This window comes from Psittacula echo, assembly GCF_963264785.1.
Source record: "Psittacula echo genome assembly, chromosome: 3".
NCBI lineage: Eukaryota > Metazoa > Chordata > Aves > Psittaciformes > Psittacidae > Psittacula > Psittacula echo.
Window position 1 is genome coordinate 37,713,664 of NC_137736.1, and position 15,389 is coordinate 37,729,052.

Consider the following 15,389-nt stretch of genomic DNA (forward strand, 5'->3'; position numbering starts at 1 on the left):
GAAAGAAAATAGTCTTGTACAGGACCATCCTGTATCTAGCTCACTGTCCTCATGTGATGTTTGCTCTTGGGATAACAGCTCACAAGGTCACAGCGACTCCATATGCCACGGTTCCAAAGAATGAGAATGTTAAGTACTCTTATGAATGAAACGTGTATTTTAGAAGAAAATATTAAACCTCGATTGGAAGCCCTTTTCAAATAGTTAAACTGAGATCTTTTCCGGTTACAGACCACAAGATGCAAGGCTTGTTTTTACCTTTTTGTATTTAATACCCTCCCCAAATATCATCAAAAAACTCCATACATCAAAAAACTTGAACCTACTTTAATGAGATTAGCACCTCCTTTTTCACAACCAATATGGTATTTCTTCTCAGGTGTCTGGAATGCTAACAGCTCTTTTGTTACTCCAAGGTGACCCTCTAAGATAGTTTCTTCGACACCCGTTTCCCCTGTTCTTTTTACTTCATCCTGTAATTCAAGCAAAAGTTAGCATAATCTAAACACTATACACTTACCAAGCATAAAGCTTATTTCACATCAAAGTCATAAAAAAATTATTATTAGAAATAAATTGATCCTGAAACTTACCCTAATCCTCTTAAGCCAGTCAATTTCATTATTGAGAAGAACTTCAGCATTGGGTACATTAATACTACTGTTGTAAGCATAGTTAAGAAGATGTCTTAAGAGAGTGAAGTAGTCTCCAGAATGCTTAGCTCGCTCTCTTGCAGTACTCTATGTAAACAAAAAAAAAATAATATGCAATTCAAACATGCTTCTACTTAAGAGTGCAACTCTAACAGAAGCCTAACTCTACTGAAGCCTTTACCTCTAAAAACTTACCCCTAGGACAGTAAACAGCAGGGTAATGAAGAAAAGGAGAGGTCTCTGTCCCATGCAACACCTGGTAGCCATTAAAAAGAATTGCTCCTGTGCCATCTGACGAACAGTTCTGAAAAATCATTTAACAGAAACATTAAACTCAAACTTCTGAGCCAAACAGGACATTAAAAAAAAAAAGGGGGGAAAATATTTGTGCTTATCTGCTTAATGCCATTCTCTAAAACTGCACATAACGTAAGAAACGGGAACGCTTTAATTATTCTCCACTCATCATATTGTTTTGCCTTGCAGTGGAATTTTATATAATATGAATTACTATTACAAAACCTGTTCCACAGATCGAATATTTAAAGGTATAAAGACATTCATCAGCAGCTAACCACTGAACCTTCACAACTGCCACCAAATACTGCATAACACAACAAGCAATTTGCAACCCTAAATAATTCTTTTCTGTGTTATTTTTTATTTTTTTTTTAATTTTCAAGCACCAGCTGTGCCTGAAAGACACACTAGAACTGCTCTAGTAAAACTGCTCTTATGCATCACTTCGGCAGCCTGCTGAGCATCTTGAAGTGATCAAAATTTATCATTAGTAAGAAATGAGAAAAGATGACCCTCTGAAAATTCAAGAGGTTAGAATTAAAAGACATTTTCCATTTATAGACTTAATCTAAGCACTGGCATAATATAGGAACAGATAAGCTTGAGGAAAAAAATGCAATTTAAGGCAAACCCTATTCTTTCAAGTTGAAAGACTGCCTCAGCATTGTATCTTGTAAAAAGTTAGAAACAACTCTGCTTGTGTGGGGAGAGAACACAAATTAATGCTGTGCTTTACGGAATTATCTCCACATATAAGAAACTGAATTTTACAGTGTCTTTCTGGTTGTGGCTGTCATTGTTTTCTACTCATGAGGTCACTGTGGAAAGCACACGAAGAATCCTATTTCCCTCAGAGTTTTTTCACCTGCAGTTAACTGTGCTTCAAAAGACATGCAAGCATGATCAGAGGTCAGAGCAAAGATGCAGGTAGCTAAGCACTCTGCCTCTGGTTTACACCTAGGAAAGTGCACAAGAACAGGGAAGCATGCAGTGACAGTTCTCCAGAATGTTCTCTCGGCTTCTAACACTCTGTGGTTCAGGAAGACTAACCAAAGCAGTATTTCATAGCCCTCACTGGACAAATTAATGAACAACCCCTCAAACTATTTCCAAACTAAAGGTTTACACTGCTTACATGTTATGCTCATGAAGTTCTCATACACAGAAACAATGTTCTCTGTTTCTTCTCGCTTTGCTACTTCTGATTTTAAAAGTCTCTGTGGTATTCTCCTCCCACCATGTATCTCTTTGCCAGTACCAAGTGCCCCAAGCTACTCAGCTGTTCCTCAGATGGAAATAATTTCAGAGCTTTGATCTCCCTTGTCACCCTTGCCTGATCACTGCAAGTTCTACTACATTGCTTTGAGCTGCAGAAGACCGTGGGATGTAGGGGGTCTGTTTTGTTCTTAATAATAATTGACATTTTATCTGATCTGACTGCTGAGCTGACGTTTCCATAAAACTCACAGAAATTTCTTTTCAGATGTAACCCTTCAATTGCTTGGGACACATCACACAGACACTCCTCAGGTTCATGCATTTCAAGGCAGAATGAAATAGATAAAGGTGGTATTTTCCTAAAGCAGGAATGTGACCAATGAAACACAGACTTCACACTGTTATGTCTCTAAGGAGTATAAAATATTTGAACAACAAGTATTATACTTTCATGAGGCAATAACATTCTAAGTGCTCTTAAGGAGCCATGGGATGGATACAGCTGCCTTAATACAGGCATTTTGTGCCACGTTAGACACCATGACAACAGCATGGAACTGGCAGATAGGACAGTTGCATGGTGAACTTACACTCATCCAGCAAAATAGTTGAAGGCCAAATGCCTCCATCACGGCAGCAGGCAACCTGAATCCCATCCCATTGATAGTCCCACGATACAGACTTCTGCCTAGTTAGCAGAAGTCAGCCTCTTCAATGGATATAGGTGCCACTGCTTTCCACAGGCAGGAAGAATTTTTATTTATGTGGGCCACATATGTATGACCACCGAACAGTTTGCAGCCATCAGCTGGAACATTTCTGGGTTCCAGGGTCATTTAGGACTAACTGTTCAGCTGCCTAAGTCATTCTTATATTCAGGGGTTACCATTATAAAATCAATTACCTTGGAGTGCAAGAACTGCTCTAGTATTCAGTATTAAGCATTTTGCATTCTGTTTCTCAATTTATAGGTAGCATGGTTACGCTATGAGGAAACAGCATTAGGCCTATCCAATCTCAACATCTGAAATAAACAAACAAACCCCACCAATCCATCTAAATCTTTTCCAGAAAGATCGTATTTGTGAGATCTGAACTTGATCATCTTCCTTGTCTTTTATGGTGCACCAAAACCATTTTCTCACATGCGTATTTTTTCTCAGATTGTTCTCCAATTGAGGATACGAGATTAGAGAACAATAGTTGAAAGGATATTCAGAATTCTGCCCAGTCTTTCCTAAACTTTCTCTACACTGCAAACACTGATTTGTTTCCACATTAAGTCAGAAGAGCATTTCTCTTTTTAGATTACTTCAACTTCACTGTCTTTATTTTCAAAGCAGTCTTCTGTTTCTACTCATATTTAATGCTGTTCTATCATGTAATAATGAACAGCTGCATTCAAAGTGAGATTATCAGATGTATCAGAAGTTTTACAAGCATATGAGAGAAGAGAGCTCAAAGGTTAGTTTCTACTGACAGTATGAACCATTTTTCCATACAATAAATTTGGCTCATTTCCCATTCTGGTAAAGGGAAAAAAAGCAGAGATAAGGAGCTGAGCAGCAGTTCACTTGGAGAAGAGAAGCCCTTAAAAATTTTATCCCCTCTGACAAAACAAACAAACTACATCTATTAATGCTACTCTTATTATTAAAGGGCAAGAAGCTAACATATCCAGGGAATTAAACCACAGCTGTTCAGACTTGGGCTGACATGCCAACAAACACGTGGAAAGAGAAGCCCACACAGCTTGTTTCTTCCAGTATTTTAGGAAGAAAAGTGCAACAATTAACTATTCAGTAGGCATAATATTATCATACAGCCGGGGTTCAAATTCAGTCAACAAAGCTCAAATCAGCAAGAGTAATCATCAGAAGAGACTGACAAAACCATGACAGATATCCCAATCTTTAAATCAAGACTAGGTTTTGCTAAGATGCCATTCTATCTTCATCACAAACTGTGTTAGATGCAATCTGCAAAATGAAATTCAGAGACCAAACTGTTTTTAAGACTTATAGAAGGTCTGATTAGAACCAATAGTCCACTTCCTTAAAGAAATACGACCAGAACAGAAAAATCCTCATGAAGAGCATCTGCAGTTTCAAAGACAGAAAGAATGGTAAGTGTTGATTCCAAACACTAACTGAAATATAAATAAATGCTGGTGAACAGTTGAGAAATGTCACCTTAATTCCAAATATAATGCACAAAGTCAAATAACTACAGTGACATTTACTATAAAAATTATCACTCATTACTTGTATTTTCACAGTTAAGAATATGTTAAAAAGCCACAGATCTTATAAATCTTCAGGTAGATACTAAAAATTAAAAAATAAAAAAAAAAAAATCAAAGGATGGGGCACTGACACTTGCCCATGCCATTCAGCTGTACTGTTGCTCCAAATGTGACATGTGGCCAACATACACATACTGTCAAAATAGTAACTTGGTATCAACTGTTGACATTTTTAAAAATAAAATGTAGTGATTTCTTACTCATCAGCCTTGAAAGTTACCAAAAATAGTGAAAACCAGCTTGATCCATTTAATGTGTAAAGTTACCACATATATTTGCCAGCATGTTTTGTTAAACTTGTCTAACTTAAATGATAATAACAAGCTTCAGTGAAGCTGAAAATTCAACATCCTATAACACAGGTTGCAAACTAATAAAGCTTGTGAGATTCCAATAACAATACTCCACAGTTTCACCAGAATGTGCAGATAGTTCATTATAAAGATATATTCTGATGATATTGATCATTTTGTTATGATGAATATTCCTGAACATAAGACTTATCAACCTATTTTATCTAGAAAAGTAAAACCAGCAAAACATGTTTCTTAATATTGCAGAATTTATTCAGCACTTCACTATTTTTTCAGAAACACAAAGCAGCTGAAACAATTTTCAAACATAGCTGCTGTGGCAATTTTTGAAATAGGAAAGAACACTATTTCTAATTGGTACATGGGTTACTCTTTCAATTAAACACTTGAATCAAGCGAGTTGATTTGATACATTTCTCTAAAATAAATACTTGAGAATAAAAGCAAGGCTTTTCTTCCATCTAAGCAAAAAACAATTAAACAGAAGAAGTTTTGAAAAAACTGAATGGGAATATTCCTGAACATAAGACTTATCAACCTGTTTTATTTAGAAAAGTAGAAACAAGAAAACATGGCTCTGGACAGGCTGGAGAGTTGGGCAGGGAGTAACTTGATGAAATATAACAAGGGAAAGTGTAGAGTCCTGCATCTGGGCAGGAACAACCCCAGGTTCCAGTATAGGTTGGGGAACGACCTGTTAGAGAGTAGTGTAGGGGAGAGGGACCTGGGGGTCCTAGTGGACGGCAGGATGACCATGAGCCAACACTGTGCCCTTGTGGCCAGGAAGGCCAATGGCATCCTGGGGTGTATTAGAAGGGGGGTGGTCAGTAGGTCGAGAGAGGTCCTCCTTCCCCTCTACCCTGCCCTGGTGAGACCGCATCTGGAATATTGTGTCCAGTTCTGGGCCCCTCAGTTCAAGAAGGACAGGGACCTGCTGGAGAGAGTCCAGCGCAGGGCAACTAAGATGATTAAGGGAGTGGAGCATCTCCCTTATGACGAAAGGCTGAGGGAGCTGGGTCTCTATAGTTTGGAGGAGACTGCGGGGGGACCTTATTAGTGTATATAAATATATAAAGGGGGAGTGTCACGAGGATGGAGCCAGGCTCTTGTCAATGGCAAACAATGATAGGACAAGGGGTAATGGGTACAAACTGGAACACAAGAGGTTCCACTTAAACTTGAGAAGAAACTTCTTCTCAGTGAGGGTGATGGAACACTGGAACAGGCTGCCCAGGGAGGTTGTGGAGTCTCCTTCTCTGGAGACATTCAAAACCCGCCTGGACACATTCCTGTGTAACCTTATCTAGGTGTTCCTGCTCTGGCAGGGGGATTGGACTAGATGATCTTTTGAGGTCCCTTCCAATCTCTAACATACTGTGATACTGTGAAATTCTGACCCTGTTCACCTGAGAGCATCACAATCTGACTCCATTTAAAATGTACTGAAAGGCTTATACAATGGCACTAATTTCTGATCTCTGTCATTTCTCAACAAAAAGTTAACATATTCATAGAATAACACCACAGATATCTGATAAAATTAGAATTAGATCTCTAGTAGCAATTCAAAGCACCAGTAACTAAGTTTAATAGCAACATACCAAAACTTTCCACCTGGATGGCTTTGAAAAACACCCCCCTCCCCAGTACTCCACAATTTCGGATGGGCTAAAAGTCACAAAACGCACATCGCACAGATGCCATATTGTGCAGATGCTGTCTGAGCAGATGTGTAGGAAAAGCTTGGAGATAACAAGAGATCCATGAACTCTTAAGGGGCAAGACTGCAGGGCAACTGACACACATAGCTCTTGGCAGCTCCTGATAGTTTTTCCTGTCTGTCTCTTCTCAGTGTGACAGCTCTATGTAAAACATGTGTCACATGAGAAGTCAGACGTGTGCCACACCAGTAGAAGAAAACCACAGGATTAATCTTAAATTCTCCCTCTCCTCGAACTGCTAGTACTGTTTTGCCTCTACTTAGCAGAAGTATAAGAAAGTTCTTCTATACCTAAGTCACTTAAATGTTCTAATATAGCAAGTATTCACACAACTTCTGAAAAACAAAGTACCTACGATTCTATTCTACAGTTGTTCTAAAGCCATCAGTAACACATTATCAGACATCCATCTGGCTTCACAATATCTTCCTTATGAGGACAAACAAGATGCGACTGATACAGCTGCCACTTTAGGATAGGTATCCAAATTAGATTTATATCGCTAAACAGTAAGTTAAGACAACTGCAGAGAAAAATCTCTTAAATAAGAAGTCACTGCTCTGTGTTTAGGCTTTATATTAATTTTGAATTGTAAAATAATTGCTTCTCATCTAGCGAGAGGACAAGGAGAGTTGTCCATAAACTAAAACACAAGACGTTTTGCCTCAACATGAGGAAGAACTTATTTACATTGAGGGCGGCAGAGCACTAGAACAAGCTGTCCAGGAAGGATCCTGGAGTCTCCCTCTCTGAAGACATTTAAACCCCACCTGGACATGTTCCTATGTAACCTGCTCCAGGTGGCCCTGCCTTGACAGTGTGGGTTGGACTGGATGATCTTCAGAGGTCCCTTCCAACCCTAGTGACTCTGTGATTTTGTGATTGAAAAAAACCAACCAAAACACCAAAACTTACTTGCTGTGACAGTGCAATAGCAAATCAATGATAAATGTCTGCCATGCCTTTTCTTTACTGAGCGCATCCAGTGCTGTTGGAATCAAAGCAAAACACAGGGTCATCACCTCCAGTGCTTCACAGCAAACTTGTTCATCTTCTATGTCTGGTTCATTTCCTGCATTTGTCTGTGAATATAAAAAAGAGAACACAAAGTGGGTATAGAAAAAAAATATCCAAAGAAACCCAACTGGCTCCAAGGTACATACTCTCAATACAAACACAAACCACAAATCTGTATACTAAGTGATTATCACTGCCAAGTATTCTATGCACTCCACTCAGATGTGATTCAGAGCACGCTGTGGGATGACCTGAACTTCCAGTACTGTGCTTCTCAAAGGAGGATTCCAAGCATGAACTTAAGGAGCCAGAAATTACAGGCAATTGAGGCAGCTCACAGGCAAGAGTTACAACAGTTAATAATGTTAGGGTTGTTTTTTTTTTTGTTTGTACTTGGGTTAATTCTTAAATTAGATGTTTTTCTTTACTACTCAGAACCTGAAGTTTAAAGCTTTGGAAACAGTTACTACTTAAACACAGGAAGACAACAGTGCTGTAAAATTCATCAAGAAGTTCGGTTTTACAAAGCTTTGATCCTCACAACTTATTTAACCAAAAGTTTCTTATACTGCTAGAATTTATTCAGCACTTCACTATTTTTCAGAAATGCAAAGCAGCTGAAACAATTTTCAAACAGATTCTATGATGATTTTTGAAATAGGAAAGAATAATATTTTTAATTGGTACACAGGTTACTCTTTCAATTAAAAATCTGAATCTAGCAAGTTGAGTTTGGTACATTTCTCCAAAATAAATACTTGAGAATAAAAAACAAGCCCTCTCCTCCATCTAAGCCATAATTAATTAGCTTGAAGAAGTTCTGAAGAAACTGAATGTGAGTATGTTGCAATCTTAATTCACCAGCAATCGTGGCTGCAGGTTAGCAATATTAACTACAGTCATAAGTGTTTTATACATGGAAAGGTATCAAGAATAAGTAGGCAGAAAGAAGGGATTACAATGTAAAAGAGATAACTAATTGTAAACAGCAGAAGAGGATGAAGTATGTCTCAGTCTGACAATACACACTATTTTGTCTTTGTGCAACAGCTAAAAATCAGAGACAGTCACTATCACTGCAGCAGGAGGACACTGTAATTTTGACATAAATCTGACATATCTCAAGACAGGAAAGTAAAAGCAAAATGTTTTCAACAAGTTCAGGACTGCACCTGCTTCTGCACTGAAGCTTTATTTAGAAAGAAAGTTATTTTTGCATGGGTGCAGAGATCTAGTAGAAATGAAAAGGGCATTTTCTACTCAATGAAGTACTTCTCTATACACAGGCACCAAGAGCTCATGAGTTTGTACAAGCAGCATAGTTGCGGTATTTCAGGTGGGTATGAGCCTTCTCTGAGATAATAAGAGAACAGAGTTTGACACCACTGAAAGTCACATATGGCCTTTTTCAACCACTGAGGGGACTCCCATAACAGAATTTTTGGGGTAGGAGGCAAAAGAGACTCCATAAAAGTTATGCTCTCAATTTATCTTGGCTTTAAAGTCTAACTGAATTCACCAGTTAAGTTCAGAAGCTTCTTAAAGTGCTCACAACACTGTTGCATGAGTCATACTTAATGAGACTACTCTGAAGTGCTCGTAACAAAAAAGTTAACCATAGTTGCCTTTGATGTTTTCAGGAATCCTGACATGACATTCCTGACTTCACAAAGATCAGTCTGCTTTTGTTCTTAAACTAACATTTAATGATAAATCTTTGTACCACAGACCCAGGAAAATACTCCTATGACCTATGAGTTTAAAGTTTAGTGGTAAACTCAGGAAACTGAAAGCATTTTTCTTGAAACACTTTTTCCCCTAAGCCAGTGTTTGTCAGTCACTGGTTTATTCAATCTTTATAAAATACCACAGGAGTTTTCTCTCATCTACAACCAAACACAGTTCTCTTATACTGAAAGTGTGTATTTTCTTGCCTCACATTCATTTTTTTCTACAATAGATACTTTCAATGTTATTTTAACATTTTTATCTTCCCCTTATTATTTCTGCAATTTCTTCCTCTTTTTATATTTTTCACTACCGTTTTTATTTCCTTTTGCCTAGCATAAAACAAATGCAGCTGCCATTTATTACAAACGTCCATTTAAGTGTCCATAATAATCATAATAATCAAAAATGATCATAATCATAAAAAAGCCCTTTGAAGGATGACTGATCATGCGCAGCTTAGATTTCAACTATTTCAAAACTTCAATTGTTGTAAAGTATTCTTATAGAACTTAACTGTAAAATTTTCACTCAGAAAAATACCTGAAAAGGACATTTAGGTGTATTTTCCTTTAGGTGTATTTTCTTTAGAACAATACTCCTGAAAACACTGGGGCTGCTCAGCCTGGAGAAGAGAAGGCTACGTGGAGACCTCAGAGCAGCCTTCCAGTATCTGAAGGGGGCCTACAGGGATGCTGGGGGGAGGGACTCTTCATTAGGAGCTGTAGTGATAGGACAAGGGGTAATGGGTTAAAACTTAAACAGGGGAAGTTCAGGTTAGATATAAGGAAGTTCTTTACTGTAAGAGTGGTGAGGCACTGGAATGGGTTTCCCAGAGAAGTTGTGAATGCTCCATCCCTGGCGGTGTTCAAGGCTGGGCTGGACAGAGCCTTGGGTTGCGGCATGGTTTAGTGTGAGGTGTCCCTGCCCATGGCAGGGGGGTTGGAACTTGATGATCTTAAGGTCCTTTCCAACCCTAACTATTGTATGAATGTATAGATGTAGGAGCACATCTTCACATGCCTGGACTGTCATGCTAACTAAACCACATTTTACATGCAAGTTAATCACCTCAATTAAAAACCAAAACAAACCAACCCACAAAAACACAACCACCCCACTCCAACTTATTTCATGAAGTTGTTATTCCCACAGCAAAGCAGATACCATTATACCCCCAATGTAAGCTAAATGGAAAGGTGCTGCAATTTGCTGAAGTAAATATTCTTCTTCTAACTGATCATTTAAGCACACAACCCTATATATTCCTTTCCCTTTAACTCTGAAGCATTACTTGATTTTATAAGACAAACGAGAAGATACTTAAACAACAAAAATTATTTCTTACATCACTTTCAGAATACAGATTACTATTTCCTAGAACTGTAAGCAACATCCATGGAACACAAGGTGTGTCATAACATACTAATATATAACCCTCAAATCCAAACGATTTGCATAAACCACATGTGAAGCCATGAATATGTTTTACACATCTACATAATAAAAGGAAAAAAACCATACAGGATTAGCACTGAAGTTTCATTTTACCAGTGTTTCAGTGCTGATTTCAAATCAATTACTTTGTTTCTCATTCTAGACTGCACATATGCTTTACATCAACTTTTGAGGAATACACCTTTTAAGTTTGAAGACCAGAAAACATCTGCATTGCAAGAAATGCTTATTTCTTATTTAGATACAGAATCTAACTGGGTTGAAACTATGTTAGCAGCTTACAAAACTGGTGCATTTTTGAACTGACACCAGATTCAAGTTACAATTAAACAGTTACTGAGAAAAGTAATTTCAAATAGAGAATTAAACTGTGGTATGACAAGTGACATGTACTAGTCTACAGGTACCAATTACTAGACTCCATCACCAAGACACCTACCTAAAAGCTCATCACACTAAGTCTGACCTGGTTGATACCGTCTCTTCTGTAAACAAAACATCAGTTATATAGAAAAAAGAGGTTGCTTGGGAGCTCTTACCTTTTCATAGATTTTACTAATTTCCTCATTCGAGCTGAAAACCAGCTGAACTGACCCACAACCTGATGCCCAAACAATTTTTTGTACTGCTCTAATAACACAGATATCAGGGATGTATTTTGAAGCCTGAAAAAGAGAAATACACCAAAGCAACATTAAAATGCAGCTGCAAATAACATTACAATGGATTCTAAACTCTTACAAACGTATTTTATAGAAAGTTTAAAATTTTAAAATTTAAGATAGAATTTTTCCTTAAATAGAAAAAAAAGATGATGCATCTTGAAAAGCATTTGGATGTCACTTACATTATATTTCATTTTTTAATAGAAGTAGCATGTAAATTAACACATGAACTTAAAATCTGCAGCGGTTTTCATAATTTCAGAAAATTACAGACACAGTGATACTGTCAAAGAAATTCAGATTTTGTTTGCTTTGATGTGCCTGGTGAAAGAAGAAATTTATTTATTAGAAGTCCTCTAAAAAGGACAGAGGCACAATTAAAACCCTTTTTTCATACCTTACTTCAAAGACATTTCTTCTGCATAAGGAATTTAGTTAAATCAGAGTTCAACTGTTTGATTTCACAGATACAATTCACTAACCTCATCAGATATTTGCTGTGCAAGACGTATTGCTACATTTCTTAGCATGCATTCTGAAGTTGGATTAGGAATGTTTTGTAGGGCATTTTGTAGCACCACTGCTTGGTCATGCGTAGCCTGATTTATCTGGAAGAAAGTATTTCTTATTTATACATAGAAAAAAGAAAACAAGAAGATATGAAAAGCTAATGTTACTTGGAAAGGTTTGGTAGAATTAAGAAAGATCTTGGAAGGACAGAAAATGCAAACACCAAGAAAAACAAGCCCCCTCATTTTCAAATAGATACCATCACATCTGAAGACACTGCATGCTATCCTGGACAATCACAGAACACAAGCAGTTAAGAGGCACTTGCTCAAAACTATGTAGGTTTGGGGGTTTCTCTCTTCATCAGATTATTTCAAGTTAACATTAACATAATGTTTAGATGCCTTCTTCCCTTCCTGATGATGTAGGAAAGAAAGGGTTTGCTAAAACGAGTTTCCCTCTGAATTCGCTGCTAGTGTCCAGGAAGAACACGGCTGTAATTTCCATTATAGTTAAATACATTTTAAACATTTGAGTTCAAGCCCGGTTGAAGAATTTTGTTCTGAATTACCCCTCCCATTCTTTATCACACTTTCACAACAGGAACAACAGCAAGACAACTTATTTTTTCTGTACTGGTTTGAGCATGGAGTTCCTTCGTCTGACAGAGCTTCAGAGTTTTAACAGGTCAAATCAGACATGGTTGTTTCCTTCCCACAGACAAACTTACTTGAAAAGACTGTGTGTCATGGTCTTGCACAAAACAGTTTCTTCATTTACCATTTCAACCAAAACCCCTGTCTCAAATGCTGCTCAAAAGATACTCCGTGAAGCTGTTCTGTAACACCTGACACTGGTCATATACCTTCGCTTTGACAGGTTCACTAAAGCCACTTGATTCAGGGGGCAGAATTACAGAACTCCCACTGATGACTGACAGAGCTTACAGCATTAATTTAGCTATTGGAAGCAGGCTGTAAATAATCAAACAATATATATAGGGGCAAATCAGGATCTGTGAACCAGAATACTATGCTTAACATTATTGCTTCAACTTCCTATGAAAGCAAAAAAGAAAATAAAAATCTAAAAGGTCCTAGTGACAGCAACAGACCAATAACAGGAAGACTGCAGACATGTAATAATGGTTATCTTGTTATCTCAAGTACAGATGGAAAGCCAAGACAAAGTTATGCTGTGGTACTTATGTTTTAGACAAGAAGGATGCAAAGTGTTTACAAATCTCACCTCCAACCCAATGTATAAGCTCTTTGGTGCTGCAGCAATAAAAAGTATCAAGACCAAAGTCCTTCAAACAGGATGACGATGACAGCAAGAATAACAGGGTTTTTTTCCAACAAAGCAGTTAATAAATTGGGTGCTTGAAACTAAACACTGAATGTCAGCAGTCATGGACAAATGTTGCTTCCTCCTAAGTGGGCAGCATTAATCTGTTTCAAACAGTACTTCAAGAATCAACTGTTATCTGTGTTCCAAATCACCTTTTGAATAATTTTAAGAAAATAGGGTAGTAACATTTACCCATTTTAAATAGATGAAGGACAGGGTAGCAAACATGTTTGCTTGAAGATGTTTTTTATTATATTCTAACATGAGACATAAAGAGGGATATTCACCTTTTTGTAATCAGGACTTTTGATTCCCTTGAAAAAGAATGAATTAGGTATGTTCTAATAGACGCTGCTAACCAGAACAGACACTTATTTTTCAGACTTAAGAGGAATGTACTTCTCTGACTCAGAGGTGGATCGTAGTAGAGATACTGGAAAAAAGTGCCCTGAAGTGGGGCCCTGTATGTATTCTTGAGCATAAGTTGATAGCTCAAGCAACTATCTGGGACAAAATCTCACAAAAAATTAAAAACAAACCCCCAAAATAAATAGCTGGAATACCTGGAAGCAAATGTCCAAGAAGAAAAGCAGCATTTTTTTCTTTTTGGGTCTACACTGTATGCCTTCTTTAAGAGGGCAGAAATAAAATCTTGACCGACAACGTATTTGTCCAGATGTAGACAAGCTAGCCAGTCATATTAAACATCAAAAAACCCCTATTATTATGGACATGTGAGATCACAGTTCAGAACACTTACAATTTCCCTTTCCAACTCCGAGAAATCTTAGGGTAGAACACCTTTCAACTATCAACACTCAACTTTGCAGTGTACCTAGCTGTTCTCTGTAAGAACTTTCTACGAGCAAGGGACAGAATTAAGAATCTAGCAAGCCAAGAACTTATTTTTGTGTACAAAAAGGGCTAGCAAGACTCAATGTCAGTTTTGCTGTTTTATGCTCTAAATAGAAGAAATTCAGAGGCACATCCAATATAGATTGCACAGCTCAAAAAAAAAAAAAAAATTCAGAATTCACATTTATGGGATAGATGTACTTGCACAGTAAGTACACACATACGTACATACATAAAGCAAGTGGATCTCACATCTAACTTTAGAATCTACAGTCAGAAAGAAACAGAATTTGTTTAGTAAGTTGATTTCTTTTTTAGAATTACAAGACAACATTATCTGAAAGTATACCACAAGTTCTTGATATGCAACTCAAAGAGATTGTCAATAGAGAGCAGAGAAATGTTGCTGCAGACAATATATAACAAAAGTACGCTGCTATTTGCAGCAAGGAACATTTATATTACCGGTGAAACTGTACTTGTGCCTTCCACAACTGGCTGACAAGCTTCTGCCACAGCTCGAACATGGCCATATCCAATTGCTGTTAGCAATAATTTGGCTATTTTTAAAGCGTTAAGGTAGGCACCCCTTCGAGTTTCCATATCTGCGTTTGGCAGGAAGTTATTTCTAGTCAGCATGCTCAATACAAGAGGCAAGCCACCACTTTTTAAGAAGTTGTATTGAAAGTCGCTGGCATCTTCTCCCAGTGGTGCACTGGCAGGCATTAACAAGGCATAAACTACCTGTAGAACAAAATACAGAGTTAACAGAAATGCACTAACTTGAACACAGATGACTGAACATGAGTCTGTTGGAATATTACTTAGGCAATGCTTTGACAGCATTTGTCACACACCAGTTTATTTCAGTAAATTCTTAGGTATCTTCAATTGTTAATTTCAAACCAGAATTTGATGTTAGGCTTCCATAATGTTACAGAAAGGATTTCCGAAGACAGAGTTGAAAATTTTCACAGAACAGCAAGGCATCACAAACCTCTGTGAGATACAGCACTTGTGAGGCAGAAGGACCAAAGAACAGAGAATCAAGGGATGGACTAAGGCTGCTTTCCCCAAGCTTTGCATGATCTAAACAAATGGCTCTTAGTTTCTCAACAGTAGTGTTATCTGCAATAAAAACACAACTTATAAATATTTTGTAACAAACCTAGAACAAGCCAGTAATATTTACAATTAATTATTTACAATTGATTAAAATCTGAAAAATTTTAAGTGTAAAGTTGCACAAAGTGTAACTGATAGAAGATCAGACTATGAAGTGTTCTGCAATGATT

At 37.4% G+C, this 15,389-nt stretch overlaps 1 protein-coding gene across 3 annotated transcripts in view; it reads right to left on the minus strand.

Annotated features, from left to right (window-relative positions):
• Positions 1-15,389, minus strand: part of USP9X (ubiquitin specific peptidase 9 X-linked) — a 105,771-nt gene that overhangs the window by 27,120 nt on the left and 63,262 nt on the right. For all 3 annotated transcript variants that reach the window (XM_080612037.1, XM_080612036.1, XM_080612038.1), the window contains 8 exons: positions 15,092-15,222; positions 14,560-14,838; positions 11,862-11,987; positions 11,254-11,379; positions 7,427-7,593; positions 849-957; positions 594-740; positions 327-473 (listed from right to left, as the gene is read on the minus strand). In XM_080612037.1, coding sequence (XP_080468163.1) covers positions 327-473; positions 594-740; positions 849-957; positions 7,427-7,593; positions 11,254-11,379; positions 11,862-11,987; positions 14,560-14,838; positions 15,092-15,222 — 1,232 coding nt within the window. The remainder of the gene's footprint in view (positions 1-326; positions 474-593; positions 741-848; positions 958-7,426; positions 7,594-11,253; positions 11,380-11,861; positions 11,988-14,559; positions 14,839-15,091; positions 15,223-15,389) is intronic.